The following is a 16,931-nucleotide window of genomic DNA, read 5'->3' as shown; positions in this document are numbered from 1 at the left end:
TCATCTTTTTTTCCTGTTCTTTTCCTACACAATCGTTCTTTCTCATTTTCCCTTCTCCTTCTTGTACTGGCTGTGCTTTTCATCTCTTCTGTCATACATCATTCTTTTCTTCTCCTTCACCACTTTTTATTTATCATCCTCCCTCCCTCTTTACCTTTCCTCCTCCTGTGCATCCCTCATCTTTCCCTTCCCTGTCATCTGTATCTTGACTTCTCCCTTTTCTACATTCTTCATTTTCTCTTTGGTTTTCTGTGGCCACCCCCTCTTCCTCTTTTACATTGCTTTTCTCCTCCATCCTTGTCGTTCATGACCTCACTTCCTCTTTATCTCTTTTTTCTTTATCACTTCCCCTCTTCACCTTACATCTCTATCCCTCATCTACCTCTTCTCTATCTCTCTTGACCTCCTTCCTCACCCTACAGAGCCCCCCCTGCCCCTCCAGCAGGTGTCCAGGGATGGGAACAAAGTAGGTGTGCAGGAGAACAAGGATAACCACAAACACAGGGAGCAGTTTTATGCCACAGTGTGCAAGATGTCACCCCACAGGGACCCCACTGCTGTTGACCGAATCCCTGGTGAGTGGCAGGCAGGGTGGCAGAGTTATGTGGGATTTTAAAGGGTAACTAAACACCAGTGCATCTTTACGTTCTTGTATAAGTGCATGGAGAGGAAAACAAAGTGTGCAGTGTAGGTTTAGCAAAAGTGACAGTCTCAGTTGTGTTTTTAAGGGATAACCAAGCAGTGTCACATCTTCAGGTCCTTCCTTCAGTGTTAGGGACAAGTTTGATCCATCAGGGAAGAGATGGCATGGCATATTTATTTCATTTTAATTTTTGTCTGTAGAATAATTACACTAGGCTACGCAATGACAGACATGATTCGTAGCGTTTGTAAAAGGCAGACGTGTGTTATGGTGGCTGAAGAACCTGTGGGAAAAAATTAACTGTTTCCAGGGAGGCAAAAATACTGAAAATGAACTAAAAAATGTTGTTTATAAGATTTGATGTGTTTTATAAATATTTCCTGTGTGTGTGTGTGTGTGTGTGTGTGTGTGTGTGTGTGTGTGTGTGTGTGTGTTTGGGAAAGAGGTACACTGGATAAAATGGCAATTCACTCCTTGAAATATTATGTTACATGTGACCCCATTGAACTGCCTTAGCATAAACAACCATTTGATTTGTTTCCAATGGTGAGAAATAAGATGCGAGAGAAACTTTCAGTCTTCTCAGCCTTCTGATGACCCATGACTGGTGGAGGGTTGGTGAGGGGCACAAACACACGAGAAAATCACTGCAGCGTATCAGGGACCAGGCAGAGACATTAGATATTACAAGTGGTGTGGCAGACAGTGTTTATGTCGTCAGCTGGCGGTGGATTGGTGAGCAGCGGCCAGCCAGTTGGACTTGTGAGTTTGAGTTTGTTATTCCAATTCAGTCTTTATTAAAATTTCAGTTTGTTATGGCAGTTGTATATGTTGCTGTGTACCTTACTGTGTGTGTGGGATTGCCACTCTGGTATCTAAATACATGCAAAGACTGTTATTATTATTATTATTATTATTATTATTATTATTATTATTATTATTATTATTATTATTATTATTATTATTATTATTATCATATTTTTATTATCATCATCATTTTATTATCCTCGTTGCAGAGTATGTAGACATCTACCCGTATGCAACCTTCCAAATGAACAACACACAACAACATCAACAACAACCACAACAACAACAAGCATCACAGCAACAACCAGTCACAGCCACCACAACTGCCACCACCACCACCACCACCAACAGCAGCAACAACCACAGCCAAAACAGCAACAACAACAACAACAAAAATTAGGCCAGACACAGTGACCTTGCTTACAACAACAACAACAACAACAACAACCCCACCACAACCCTTCCCACAGCCACTACCAGCCATGTGCTTATGATCATTATTATAGCAAAGTATTAATATAACTTGCAAATATACAGAAAGAGAGAGAGAGAGAGAGAGAGAGAGAGAGAGAGAGTTGTGCTAAGAGAATCAACATTAAAGCAAATATTAGAGTACTAAATGCTTAAACATCATCCCCCCCCTTCTCTCTCTCTCTCTCTCTCTCTGGTTTCACTTATTTTATTATTTTTCATGTTTTTTTTCTTTATTTTTTTTTTTTCTTTAAGTATTTTTTTCGTTTTTCTTTTTTACTTTTAATTTTCGGTGAGGATACAGTCTCTCTCTCTCTCTCTCTCTCTCTCTCTCTCTCTCTCTCTCTCTCTCTCTCTCTCTCTCTCTCTCTCTCTCTCTCTCTCTCTCTCTCTCTCTCTCTCTCTCTCTCTCTCTCTCTCTCTCTCTCTCTCTCTCTCTCTCTCTCATGATGTAAGACACGTTTCATTAGCAGCACTTTCCCGTCACCAGTGAGCCTCTGTAAATGTTTTCCTTTCTTTTCACCAGGAAGTAAGGAGTGCTCGTGACTGGCTAGTACAGCGTGCGTGTTGCCTCAAGTGTAGCAGCTGAGTGACAGATGCTAGGGGCAAAGTAAATAGGTTTATAGAAAAGAAGGCATATAGAAAAATAAGTATATATAAAGGAAAATTAATAAATAGGTAAATGAAGAGAGATGTGAGAATTGTAGCTAGGGACTGCAGATGAAGGCGGTATAGTGACCTTGTGTATGTGTGAAGGGCAAGTCATTGCATGTCCTGAACAATGCCTAGCAATATTGCAAATTAACTGAATGATTAATTATTCATAATTTCCCCAAAATTGCTAGCAAGCAACATTTATTAGTTATTATGAAAAATACCTATTATATAATAACTTGCGTGCATTAATATCTAGATACAAGCGTATTTTTTAAAGTGGGATAAGTTAGTCCTGTAATATCCACTTGAGCGCCGCGCCAGCACAGCGTTGTCTCTTGTCAGCCGCGTGAAGAGCACCAGCAACCCTGCCTTGACTCATGATTAATTACTTGCTTTCTGGAAGACATAAACATGTTGTTGTTTCGTCTTCAGGAAGTGATGATGGCCGACGTGGGCCGTTTGTCATGGCAATGTCTTGCTGGTATTCAGAGACTGGCCGCCAGTCACTCACGTGGAAGCGTTACTGAGTCTTGCAGTGTTATAGCTGTATTTTCCAGGTTTCACGACAGGGAGGTACATTTTCCATAAAAGCACAAACGTTTTACTAGAATTCGTGTATTTCCAACATACATAGCTTTCACAGGAATGCGTTATTTCGCGGGTATTTGGAATTTGTATACTGGAAAATTGATGTTAAGCAACATCAAAAACCAATTACTTTGTCATTATTCATCCGTACCTAACGTCACTACAAAATATTTGAAAAAAAAAAAAAGCGCATAATCACTGAAAGACGCGCTTATCACACACAGGCTACGTAGTCGCAGAAAAGAAATGCTTATTGTAATTTTTTCTGTGTATTTGTCGTTTGCGTAACTTTATCAGTATATTTCCTCCTCTCTCATAACAATTTGAGTTATTTTTTTTCATTATTAATTCTTAATAGTTCATCTGCAAAATGCATGCGTACAGTGGCCGTGGTCGTGGTTGGCGGCGGCAGAAGGGGAGCATACAAGATTAACTGGTTTGGGGCAAGTCTGGCGTGAGTTTGGGGGCGGGTAAGGTGGTGCGTGGGGTGGACACTGAGGAAAACACGAGTGGCGGGTGTGTGAATGACCTGCCAAAGGGCTTCTTGTAAACAAATGTTGTGTCGACTACGAGTTATTAATTACGTCACGCGAGGAATTCCTGCACCAAGGCCACCACGGAGTGCAGCTTCTGTCAGCTCTTCTCGTGTTTAGAGTACCATCACACATTGATTTTCCTTTCAGTTTTGGCAATGATATTAATTTGACGTTATTGGAGTTAGTCTACGTATGTTAACTTTGCAGGATTATTTGAGTGAACGTCTGTTTCAATCATCAAAGAGGAACCCCAGTCCTTGCCTCAGTCCCCCGCTCATGAACCCGGTGACTCCAGTCTACACTTAGTAATTTCACTTTCATCTCCCATTCCTGTTCCCCCCCCTCTCCCCTTTGGCCGGTGTTTACCCGTGGCAGCGCCCCTCCAGCGGCCGCCGTTCATCCCTCGCACTCACATGTCAAATACTGACAAATGGAGGTCCACTGACGACTGCCCGACAAAATTATCATCAGTTTTTCATTGAGTTTGTCTTATTTACAAGATTTTTATCAGTGTGTGTGTGTGTGTGTGTGTGTGTGTGTGTGTGTGTGTGTGTGTGTGTGTGTGTGTGTGTGTGTGTGGTATGCGATGCAATAAAACACCAAGATATTTGGAGCTTCACTTTATAGTCTTTTCTGTTGTAATTTATATTAATAGATATTAATTTTGATTTTTTTCTTAAATACACAAAATTTTCTCTCTAATAGGCTTAAGCAAATATTTATTTATTTATTTATTTTTTTTTTTATTCGTTAGAGATGAAACTTTAGTAATATCCAGGCAAACATCATTTTGATGTGCGCCAGTGTGACTCTCGCCATGGTGTGTGGCTGTAAGCTCATCATGATCATCACCTTGATTCTGGATATTATATAATGGTTCACTGGGACGGCAATCCTCTGGCTTGTTCGCGGCATGTGTTGCGCACTCATATATATATATATATATATATATATATATATATATATATATATATATATATATATATATATATATATATATATATAATATATATAATATATATATATATATATATATATATATATATATATATATATATATATATATATATATATATATATATATATATATATATATATATATATATATATATATATCTGTCTGTCTGTGCCCTCCTCCTCCTCCTCCCCTCCCTAACATCGCCCACCCTTCCAGACCCCTCTTGATTTAAACGGTTAGTAAACGTCCTCCTTACAGCTGATGTTTTCTCGTCTCGACATCCTTGCCTCACTACGTTTTCTACCACTTTTCCTCCTCCTCCTCCTACATGGGTCGCCACTACCACCTTTATGAGATAGTTACTAAGAGACGACGAAAGAGAGAGAAAGAAAAAAAACACACACACACACACAAACACTCCCTACACCGGTAATAAATCACTAACATTCTACTAACTTGTGTAGGTTATGGGAATACAAGTGCGTAGAGATTAAAAATACAAATAATCTCCACCTAAGCTGTGGACAAAGTAACGTAACGAGATAACGTATTTAAAAGGCTGTGACTCTCTTGGGGAGCTAAAGAATAAAAGTCCTATTTGAATAAGAGCATTGATGTTTACTAGGCGAGACGCCTCTTTGGCCTGTACGTACGGACGGGATCTCCAGCTCGTGCTCCCCAGGTTGTTGATATGAATGAAATATCTTTTTCGAGGGGATATGTTAGGCTAACACTACAGCCCTTACTGCCGAGGGGTGAGAAGAGGCCCCGCGGGTGGTGCCGGGAAGAACGGTGCATGGTGCACGGGAGAAGTGGATCTCGAAATTTAGGGGGGGAAAGTGCCAGGGTGTGTGACGCAGGAGTCATCCAATTCCTCCGCTGATAGGCAACTGTCGTATCTTCACAACGCTGATAAAATGCAAGAAAACAACAAATTAACTAAAATTAAATATATATAAACTAAATAAGATAAACTGTATGAAGCTATCACGCCTACGTGGGTCAGTTTCCAAATGCCATTCTTATCTAGAAATATTTTCTTTTAAAGCTTGTTAATGACTACACTAACAACTTGATTAGTGGGTGTGAGGGAATCGCCAACCATGTAAGCACCCCTCTAACTACTGTGGTAAAGGGAGAGGAATGATTGTCCTTCCTCCACCTTAAGGGCGGTGTGTCTCGGTCACGGTTTCTCTTCCTTCTCCTGAATCCTCGAGCAGCTGACTCCTCGTGAGACAGCGTCACCGCTTCGGAGCAAAGCCTCGAGTGCCCTCATCACCATTCCCCTCCCTCCTTGGTAGGGATACTCTGCAGGAGCTGAGATAGTGAGGCCAGCAGACACAAGGAGGCACACAGCTCTCATCACTTGCCACCATTACGCATTTGTTCAGCTGTTCTTTTCTATCGCAACGCAACGCAACGCAAGGCAAGTCTCTCTCTCTCTCATTGTGAACGTCACCCTGACGGTAGTAAAAAAAACATTAAGACTGGAAATTGTATAAGCACCGCTGTGAGGGGCGAGGCCAGGATGGCGAAGGCTGGTTGGAAATTGTACAAGCACCGCTGTGAGGGGCGAGGCCAGGATGGCGAAGGCTGGTTGGAAATTGTACAAGCACCGCTGTGAGGGGCGAGGCCAGGATGGCGAAGGCTGGTTGGAAATTGTACAAGCACCGCTGTGAGGGGCGAGGCCAGGATGACGAAGGCTGGTGCTGGGCCTTCATTTAGCGTGGCTGTGTCCACTCTTCGTAACCACAACAAAGTTTATGAAATTAATTTGTCGTAATATGACACTGCCTGCGAGAGACAAAAATAGGAAGGAGGTTAATGATGGGTGATATTTTATGATAATTTGATTATTTATATTTGATTTTATAATACGTTTGAAATTTGGTAATACAGATCACGATCTATCATGCATGGGCCCCAGTGTTTGTTTTTATCATTAGTTTAGTCGCATTATTATTTGTCTTTATGTGGGTTCCAGTGCTAAGTGTTATTTTGTCCTTCCAGGTAAGCAAGAGAACTCATCCTTCAGGCCACGCTGGGTTCCTAACGACAGGTGAGGTGGAGCAGGCGGCCTCCTCCATGCGCGATGGAGGGCTGTCACTCACTGCCAGATGTGTCGTCAGTATTGATGTCTTTCTCGTGACATCCCGCCCGTGAGGCACTGAACAGAGGGCGTAAGCAGAACTTTCTTTATACTATCTAGGGATTGTGAGTTATGAGGCTTCCGCTTCGTGAAGTAAGGCGTTATTGATCCCGACCATAATAAAATCTACGGTCTTATGAGACATTTTGCTAACGTTCGGTGCACGTGTTGAATCCATGAACACTCATAGGTTTTAAGGTTTCACCATCTATTTGAGGAATTCCTATGCTTTTCTTTCTCTCATTCTGGTGAGGAAAGCTTACAGGTGCAGGAGGTAAAGATACATCATCCACTGCTCTATCAGCCTGCAAAGTTGACAATTCAAGTCTTTGTGGTGAAACTTCTTTTGATATAGAAACCACTTTCTAATGTTAGACTGGCCAGCCACTCTTGACTGTCCAGCAGCTCTTTCCACTAATTCTTTACATTGTTGTTGTTTTAGCTGGTGTTGAGACACTGTCAAAGGATCAGTGAGAGGCATTATATTCAGAGAATGTTCAACAAACACTACTCCCTCCTGAACCCAAGGATGCTCAAGTAAAGCTGGCCATGTGAGCCTTTTGCTTGGATCTTTCTCAAGGAGTCCATGTAAAAAAGTGGAACAATCCTTGCTCCATCCTCCCGGCCATATGACTGGTTCACTTCTCACCATTTTGATTAAGTGAACTATACAAGTGGTACAAAAGGGTGGCTTTCCAAGAAGTGGTTCATAAAGGATGCACCCAAGGGACCACAAATCTGCATTGTGATCATAAGGTTAATTCAGGTGCCATATACAATGGAGTGCCTTTAACAGATGTCAATACATAGGTATTGATGCACATTTTTCTGGAGGATCCAAAGTCACAGTTTTGCTTCACTAGTTGATGAGAGCAAAATGTTTTGGGGCTTATGTCTCTATGGAGAATTCTATGAGAATGCAAATAATAAATTGCTGAAACTAAGTTGCAAGCAATCTGTTGAACTCTTTCCTCTCTTAATGGACCATTAGACTCTAAAAGTTGAAAAAGTTGGCCAGGCACATACTCACTAACAACCACAACTTCATTTTCTGTCTCAAACGAGTCAATTGTACGAACAATATTTGGATGTGCCAGACCTCTTTGAATTTCACACTCTTGCCGGAGACTTTTTAATTCTCTTTCTACTTTATTTCTTTTTGGAATAAACTTGAGAGCTACAATTTGCCCCCTAAGGAGGCATTTTCCTCTGAACACTCTTCCAAATGAACCTTGTCCTATTGCCTCCAGCACCTTGTACTCCTCCATCTTTCATGTGGTTACTACCTGCAAATGAACATAATACTAAAGTCACAATTCATTACTATATATGTTTATTTCTTTGTCACTTCAAACTGTATACTGAGGATTAGCATGTTATATTCATGGATCTTTTCTGGTCATTGCACTGCTATATTCATGAGTGTAGGAATAGTATGTGGAAGAATTAAGAGGAAGGGTTTACATAAAGTATTTCAAGCATATGCAGTGGATAGAACATTTCTGAAAGCAATCTAGAATTTCTATGCTGATACAAATATAGTCATGGAAGTTGTAGAAGATTACATAAAAAAAAATATTCAAAGTTAGACCTGAGCTAGAAAATGTAATTCTGTATATGACTGGAGTCAAGAAGGAAATAGTGAAGTAGTAGATGCAGGAATATTATTGATGAGAAAGAGGAAAATGTGGAGAGTACCTATGCCTGTGTTGATGATGGACTCTTACTGAGTGAGAATGATTGAGTGCTGCAGGATTGATTAGTTTGCAAATTCATATACAAAACCTAACTTGAAGACAGATGCAGTGAAGGTGTTGCTGTTTGAGTAAAACTCAAACAATATATAAAATCAAGACATGGCCAGGGAATGAAGAATATGGGAACATTTTTAAGAAGTGGCACTTGTTGAACATAAATTCATTGAGCACTAAATCTATGATCATAAAAATCAAGACATCCAAATTTTGTCCAATATGATACAGATGTACAATTGCATCTATCAACTCAATCAAAGTCCAACTTAAAATTGTTCATCTGGTAATCATTCCATTATGTAATCAAATAAAAAAGTTTTATATTGAAATTTTCCTGGTGATAAGGCATAGAATATCTTTATGCATGTACACATGTGATTTTTTTCCATTCAAGGGTATCAGTCACTGGCAGCTCACTTATAAGAGAGAGTGTATTTAGTGCTCTTTGGATTTTAAAATAACAAAGGCTTTAACAGAAGTATTACATGAAGTTTTGTCACAAGCTTGACAATACCCAAATGTCAACTACATTCATAAGACTCAGCAGAGATTCAGCAATAATACCATGGTCATCACATGATCACACAAGTAAAGGAGTGGTACAACCAGTTCAAAGATAATATCATGTTGCATAAGAATAATTCACACTCCTACAGGCCCTCAACAAGCCAAAATGACAAGACCATTAACCAAGTGTTGACTTCAGTTATGCAGAACCATCAAATTTCCATCTGGAAACTAGTAAACAAGATGAAGATAAGCACTGGTTTAGTATGCTCTATCTTGAACAAGGATGTGGACTTGCAGTGACCACAAAATTTATGACAAAACTGCTACCAACACAGCAAAAGTGTATATGCTTCATGTATAAAAGGGGAATATCTTGAGATATTTTTATCATATGTAGAAAATGGATGATGAGAGACTGAGTGTGTGAATGTCTAGTGTAAATGTTGAGTGTCAATGTCAAGGGACTTACAGTGGACAGAGTGGAAAGAAGGAATTTTGTTTGTGGCAACGTCATAAGTGATTATCAAGAAAAGAAGTGTTCTTCAACATATGGACATTAATAATAGATCGTTTACCACAACAAAGGTCTACAGAATAAGGTTCAGAAAAGTAAAACATCAAATTACTAAATACTTAAGACAGAAAACAAAATATAAACCCGTCTAGTTTTCAGCACACCTGATTGATCATCCACTTGCACCACAGCAGATCATTATCTTGTACCATTGGTTTTATTCCTGTATGTCCTTCTGGTCATTTCATTCATCGTCACCATTCTCTGCGAGTAAGCGAAGTGTTAGTAATCAGAATAGATCAAGAAATAATGGGATCAAGCTTCATAAAGTTTGATCTAGAAAAGAAGCAGGAAGGAACTGGTTCTCAATAAAGGTGGTAGATGAATGGAACAGACTCGGTAATTAGAATGTTAGTAGCAGGTCATTAGGAAACTATAAAAGATTAGAAGACAAATTTAAGGACAAAGATGATAGGTGGAAATGGGTAGGAATGTTTCTTGCAAGGACTGCTATGTTTAGGCCTTACAGCTTCTTGCAGCTTCCCTTATTTTGTCATGTTATGTTAAGGTGCTGCCACTTTACCATTTTCATCACTCACTGATTTATTCCAGCTTACTAACTGCATACACTTTCTTTCCTCTTGCTATCCTTTGTCACTTAGAAATTTACTTGATTTTTTTGCTTTCCAGGTTTTTATTAAAAACTCTACAGTATAAATACCAGAACTAATACTTGAACAACTCTCAGACTGCTGGTGTGGATCATGTATACGATTGTCTACACCAAATTTTCAGATTGGACACCTGAATCCTTATCACTCACCTTGCTGAGAAATAAGATAAATAGTAATTAAATAAACAAGTAAATTGCATACAATCTGAAAAATAAATTTCCTAACAATGGTCAGTAAAGTATTTAGTAGCAATCACAGCACAAAATTTACACCATGGCAACTCTTCTAAGTTGAACACTGTAGATCAGCTTGCACTTGCATGCAACCATGGATGTGATGGCAATCCTAATTTGTAAAGGGTTTACTGTATGCATGAATGTGTGTGTGTGTGTGTGTGTGCAAGAAATCTTGACAATACTTCCTCCACAAACAGTAGCTGTTTGGGGGTGGACATGCGATAGTGTACTGATATTCTAGTTTCCTTTTGTAAAAGTTTCACTCCCTGCTACAGTATAATTACTGAATAGTAGCTCCTGGCAGGATAACAGTTTTGGTTAGGTTAGGTGGATTATGTTGAGATACGTAACATTTGCATTTTTTGATCAATGTTAGCAATAGTGGCTCCTTATGGAGCAGCTTAATCATGCACATATGATGATGAACACGCATTGTTCAACACGTGAGGGGGTTAGGTTAGGTTTGTTTGAGGCGGAGAAATAGAGGCAGGCACACAGAAAAAACAAACAAACTAAAAAGAAAAAAAACAAAGGCAAAGAAAGAAAGGCCAGACAGTAGACAGAGAGAGAGAGAGAGATGGCGCGTGTGTGTGTGCTGGAAGGTGATAAGGAACACCGAAAAGTTTACCCCAATAGGAGCCGAATGCGGAGGCTAAAGGACTCTCAAGAAGGCTGCGGACTCAACTTTTCCCTCCCTCAAGCGCCGTCCAGTCCAATTGCCGGCTCAAGTTGTCCAGTGAGCCTCTTTTCCAGCTAGGTTTGAGGCCACTTCATGCCCTCTTCTCTCTCTTTCTTTCCCTCTTCTTGCAAGCGTCTTTCTCTTTACTTTTCTCCTTCTATTCCTTTCTCTTCCACTGTTTCTCTGTCTCTCTGTCTCCAGCTTCCTGTAACTCTGTCCTCTCCTCTTCTGTTTCCGCATCACATTTCTCATTCTTTCCCAGTCTTGATGGTTCTCCTTGGTTCTACTTCGGTCCTGTTTCTCTCTCTCTCTCTCTCTCTCTCTCTCTCTCTCTCTCTCTCTCTCTCTCTCTCTCTCTCTCTCTCTCTCTCTCTCTCTCTCTCATGCTTGGGATCAATGCATTTTTATCAGTACAGCTCAACTGCAGTTTAGAACGAAATACGCCAGTCATTTCCGGTTGAATTGGACTCTTCAATTCAGATTCAGTTTCATTCACATGCTTTTCAATTTTGATTCAGTTCAGCTAATTATGTTTTCTGTTTCATTTTATTGGTTTTAACGCAGAATGCACACCAGACACTATCAGAAATTTAACACAAATAGAAAGCTTATTTGAACTTTCATTTTTTTTTTCTTATGCGCCATGACACAAACTCAATATTACATTATAATCAACATCTCTGTTCCTTCGAAAATGCTCCACAACAAATATGAATTACATTTTATTTCCTTTATTCCCACAAATTCATATCTCACTGGCATGAATTCCACGTCTGTTCATGCTGATCCTTTATTTTTCAATTCCAATACAATCCCAATTCGCGCATTTTTTGCGTCAGTTCAAATTCAAATCATAATTGAATGTAACTCAATTAACTACGCGCGCGCGCGCACACACACACACACACACACACACACACACACACACACACACACACACACACACACACACACACACACACACACACACACACACACACACACACACACACACACACACAAGTCAAGGAAAATTCTGTTTCTCTCTCGCTTCCTTTTATTGCTATTTAATCTTGTCGTGTCAGGATTTGTTTCCCTTCCCCTAGTCACCCCATAGAAAAAAATACCCCCCCCCACACACACACACACATTGCTGATGTTCCCCTATCGCCATACGTCACTCACTTTTTGAGTATCGCTTTAAATCTGTGAGCATTTCACTTTACGCGTTCAATATAAGTGACATCACATCTTCCCTGCCTAGGTATTAAAGGGTATGGAAAGTAGGACCTGGTTTATGTATGTTCCCGCGTGTCGTGAGTCGCAGCGTGGCAAAGTGTGGGGTGAAAAAATTCAGCTTTTCAGCTGTGAAGCAATTTGAGTTGGTAAAGTCAGCCGAAAGAGTTTTTTGGCGAAGTTCCAAGGGATTTCTGCTGGAATGGAAGAGCGGGAAGTTTGTTTGGGCAAATACACTTTCAGTTATTTCACGCAACCAGTTCGAGATTGTGCTGTTTCGTTCGTGTTTAGATGATGATGCAAGAAACAGCAACCAATTCTGGCAGGCCTTTGTACCCGGCAGTGTGTGTGTGTGTGTGTGTGTGTGTGTGTGTGTGTGTGTGTGTAAAGTAAGGTTTACATGCATCCTGGTTTACATTAATTATTTACAGTGAGTTCCTGCCTTGAATTGGGAACAACGTAATGTCAAATCCGAGTGACGACCTAATTTCCGTGAGATCTTACTGTGCGAGAAACTGAACGTAATTATCGAGTGTGTGGCGGCTTTGTGGTATTGATGCCAAGTTAGAGGAAGCAGTGACAGGGTGGTGGTGGTGGTGGTGGTGATGATGGTGTTGCCTTGGCGAGGTCCTCCTGTGTTGATTTAGTAAATATATGAAACACCTTTAGCCATCTACATCACCTACTCTTTTCTGCTTTAAATGTATCGTATCAAGAAGATGAAGTGAAAGGATTGTCTTTCATTCAGCAGAATTTCTGATACCTTTTTTTTTCTATGTTAAAGATAAAATGATTAAGTTATCCTACACTTTTCATCTTCTCTATCATCTGTCTCTGTATTGAAGGAGAGCTAAAAAAAATAACTTTGACAGACCTCACAACAACTACGTCATTTGCCTTGTGTTTTTTTTCTCAATCTACTCTAATTCGTATATTAAGAAATAAAAGAAGAATAATTTATAACACTCTCAGCGCTCAATTTCTGTTTTAAAGTATCTATATTAAAACTGAAAAGAAGAAACTATCCCTGCAGCTGCGTAAGTCTGACTTCTGCGGCTGTGACGTGAGGGAGTTCAGAAATTTTCCCTGTATTTTATCATATTCCTGTTGTTTCCTCTTGTTCAAAGATGTCACGACGCTTTGTTTACGCCACGTTCCTTTGTGGGGGATCTCATCATGGTATAGGAAATTCGTTGACTAATTCTTATCATCTTTTCATTGTTTTTTTTTTTTTTTATTATTATTAAGATTCTTCTCCAAAGCAACTTAGAGTACTCAGCTCTCTTGTTGATCATTTCCAGTTAATATTGCTGCGACGTCCTGGAGACAGAAGGGATTAACAATCTTGCGTCTCTGTACACACACACACACTCTCTCTCTCTCTCTCTCTCTCTCTCTCTCTCTCTCTCTCTCTCTCTCTCTCTCTCTCTCTCTCTCTCTCTCTCTCTCTCTCTCTCTCTCTCTCTCCTCATTTTGTTGTTGTTGTTGGTCATTTTTTTTTCTTGTCAGATTATTTCCTGATGACTGCATGTGATGTACAGCTCCCTCCACTTCCACGTTCTCTAGTCAGCGTTGCCAGTGTGTGAATCGCCTGCTGTAAACCTCCTGCTTCGACTCGTATTGAAACAAATGCCGCCAATCCCTCTATCACCCTTCCGCTTAATAGTGCTACCTTCGATCTTAAGTCACTGTTCTCTTCATTATCATCACCACCACCATCACTACTATTGTCATTAAGAAAACTGAGTAAATACCTGCACGTGTACGTTTGATAATGATAAGTTTCGTAATGCACTTAGTACATCAAAGCAGGAAGGTGGAATTATCATAATGTAGCTTCCTCATCATTTAGTCTTGATCATTCCCTCTCCACGTAGCGCCAGGTGAGAAGAAAGGCAAGGAGAAGCCACCAGGCACATACACTTGCCACTTCTTCGCTTTTTTTTTTCATTCCCTCCCCCTAAAACGCTTCAGTGTTAATAGAGTGAAGCGTGAGAGAGCAGCTGTTGCATCGACCAACGCTGCACCCGACACCTCGCGCCACTCCAGGCCCCGAAGTCTGCTGGGGCTGAAAGGATCCCCACCTGCCCCGCGGCGTGATGGGGCGTGAGAGAGGAGGAGCAGGTGTCCGAGGAAGGCGGAGAATGCATGTAATGTTGGTGAGGATAAAGGGTTTGTGGGAAGAGTGGAGTGAGTGAAAGAGCTGGTCGTCAGAGTGAAATAATCGAGGTGCGAAGGAGGACATCCACTCTCTCTCTCTCTCTCTCTCTCTCTCTGGGTGGTTGTGTGTGGGTGTCGTTGTTCTTCATGATTTTAGCAGCAACTATTCATGAGGGGTAAGACTACAGCTTAGAGGAAAAGCAAACAAATTGAGCCATAAGGAAAACTAGAAGGGAAAATATAGACCAGAAAGGAATGCGCGGCTTATTAAAGGCAAGATTACTTTGAAAGAGGAGAGAATAAATACTTTGAATGAGGAGAGAATAAATGTGTGATCATGTACGATGACACACACAGACAGACAGACAGACAGAGAGAGAGAGAGAGAGAGAGAGAGAGAGAGAGAGAGAGAGAGAGAGAGAGAGAGAGGGTAAACAGCATACTAAAGGGAAGACTTGAGTTAGAGAGGAGTGAGAGGGAAGAGCAGGACAAAGAGAAATAACACTAAAGAAAACAATCCAGGAACATGAAAAGTAAAAGGTCTCTCTCTCTCTCTCTCTCTCTCTCTCTCTCTCTCTCTCTCTCTCTCTCTCTCTCTCTCTCTCTCTCTCTCTCTGACTCGATTACGGATACTGACGAGCAGCTTTTCATACGTTTTCCTCATGCAAAGTGTTCACGCGGCCACAATGCCATCGCTCACTCGCTGCCTCCCGCAACTCTCCACAAATCTGAAGGAGTTACAATCCACAAATCTGAAGGAGTTTTGTAACTTGAGAAAAATACAAGAGTATTTTTAACAGCCTGCCTTGCCTATCTTGTTTTTTTCTTCTTCTTTTCTTCTCTCTTTGTCATCCTGTCGTCCGTGTTTATTTACTTGTGTTGCGTGTTTCGTTGTTTTTTTTATTTTTCTTTGCTTAGATTTTTTTTTCTTTTTCTTATGTGAGGATTTTCGTTAATGTTCCTATGATGCTTAACGTAATAAGTGTCTGTGTGTGTGTGTGTGTGTGTGTGTTTTGCAGGACACCGTTTTCAACAATTGTATATGTTTTTATCTTTCTTTCACTCTTTCTTTCTTTCTTTTTCATGTTTCATTAATTATTTCTTTCTTTTCTTTCTATCACTCTTTGTTTTGAAATTTTCGGTGTCCTTTGTTTGTTCCCTTTCTAATCATACACTTCTCTTAATTTTCTTTGTATACTTACCTCCTCTCTCCTTTTGTTTTGGTAACCTTTCCCTCACTCGTATTTCATTTCGTCACTTATAATTTTTCTCCCGACTTCCATTCATGATGTTTTTTAACTCCCTTCCTTCGAACGAATCAGAGACAACAGAGAATCTTCCCATTGGACAAACAGATGCAGCGTGGTGTGCCCGGGAGGAGGCGCCAACGTGGAGGAATGTACATATGCAACAACCGCAGCCACACTGCAGTACTCTTGGGTTAACCCGACGTCGAGGAGTTAAGAGCAAAGGAGCAGCATGGTTGGGGTGAGTGTTGCTCTAATTGCTACACTAACATTGTTGTTGCCGTAAGAACGAGGTCGCACTGCGCCGCTATTTATGCCACAGAGACTAGATGCCTTTCAGTGTCTTTGCAGCACTCTAATGTGTTTCCTGAAGTTAATCTTTACTCTGTTCCAAGCCGATCTGTGTGAAATTTTACCACAACGCAGTGTACTACATTACGTATTTATCAGAGACTAGTTTTGGTGGCCGCTCTACTTAACGAAACCTATAGTAACTGAATACTAAAAGAGCTGAATCAATACTAGTTGTAAAGAAGAGATACCGTTTTATTTATCTATTTTCATTGTGTCCCTGGATATTTTCTTTAATGAGTCTCGAGTCTCCGAAGAACAGTAGAAAAGGAAATTATGTCTTGTCTTTCTTTCCTTTCCTTTTTTTTTTTTTTTCAAAGGTACAAATCGGTAGTAAAAAGGAAGGTTTGTCACTGTCATGGCAACAGTAGCGAAGAAAGAACTGTCTAGCACGTCCCTTCCTTCCACAAGACCTCTTCCTCACGACTCCATTTCATTACTTTCCCTTCCCTCTCCCTCTCCCTTCTCCCTCTCCCACTGGCGTGTCCTGTAAAGTCGCGTTCCGTTCCAGCCTCGGCCAGTGACGCGGTAGTAAAACAAGGGTGGCCTGCACACTCGTTCAAAACACGTCTCGTAAAAGTCTCAATTCAAGACCTATTTCTCGTCCTGCCACCAGGAGTTAGAAGGTCAACCTCGAAGGGATCCTCCCACCACGCTCCCAGCCCGCCTCTACGCCCCGATATATCTAAAGAAAAGATGTTTTGTGGTGTGGTTGGAGGGCGGGGAACGAGGATGTTGCTGCATATGGCCTGGCTGGTGTGCGTGTGTGCGCGAGGACTGTT

At 40.7% G+C, this 16,931-nt stretch overlaps 1 protein-coding gene and 1 pseudogene across 7 annotated transcripts in view; one reads left to right on the top strand and one right to left on the bottom strand.

The window, feature by feature from the left end:
- LOC135098729 (myb-like protein AA) overlaps window positions 1–16,696 on the top strand; it is a 21,138-nt gene extending 4,442 nt beyond the window's left edge. The window contains exons 5-9 of one of the 7 annotated variants that reach the window (XM_064001121.1): window positions 423–575; window positions 1,221–1,405; window positions 1,660–1,934; window positions 6,671–6,840; window positions 15,907–16,039. In XM_064001121.1, coding sequence (XP_063857191.1) covers window positions 423–575; window positions 1,221–1,237 — 170 coding nt within the window. In that variant the 3' untranslated portion in view covers window positions 1,238–1,405; window positions 1,660–1,934; window positions 6,671–6,840; window positions 15,907–16,039. Of the gene's footprint in view, window positions 1–422; window positions 576–1,220; window positions 1,406–1,659; window positions 1,935–4,870; window positions 6,087–6,670; window positions 6,841–10,277; window positions 12,179–14,374; window positions 14,551–15,906; window positions 16,040–16,660 lie in introns of those variants that run through there. The other 6 variants (XM_064001116.1, XM_064001118.1, XR_010267322.1 and 3 more) reach the window with 6 other exon arrangements.
- LOC135098728 (serine/threonine-protein kinase 36-like) lies at window positions 6,849–9,845 on the bottom strand (annotated as a pseudogene).
- Window positions 16,697–16,931: the final 235 nt, after the last annotated feature.

Source organism: Scylla paramamosain, unplaced genomic scaffold (assembly GCF_035594125.1).
Source record: "Scylla paramamosain isolate STU-SP2022 unplaced genomic scaffold, ASM3559412v1 Contig77, whole genome shotgun sequence".
NCBI lineage: Eukaryota > Metazoa > Arthropoda > Malacostraca > Decapoda > Portunidae > Scylla > Scylla paramamosain.
Note: the sequence above shows the minus strand (reverse complement) of the source record. Positions and strands in the feature narration are given on the sequence as shown.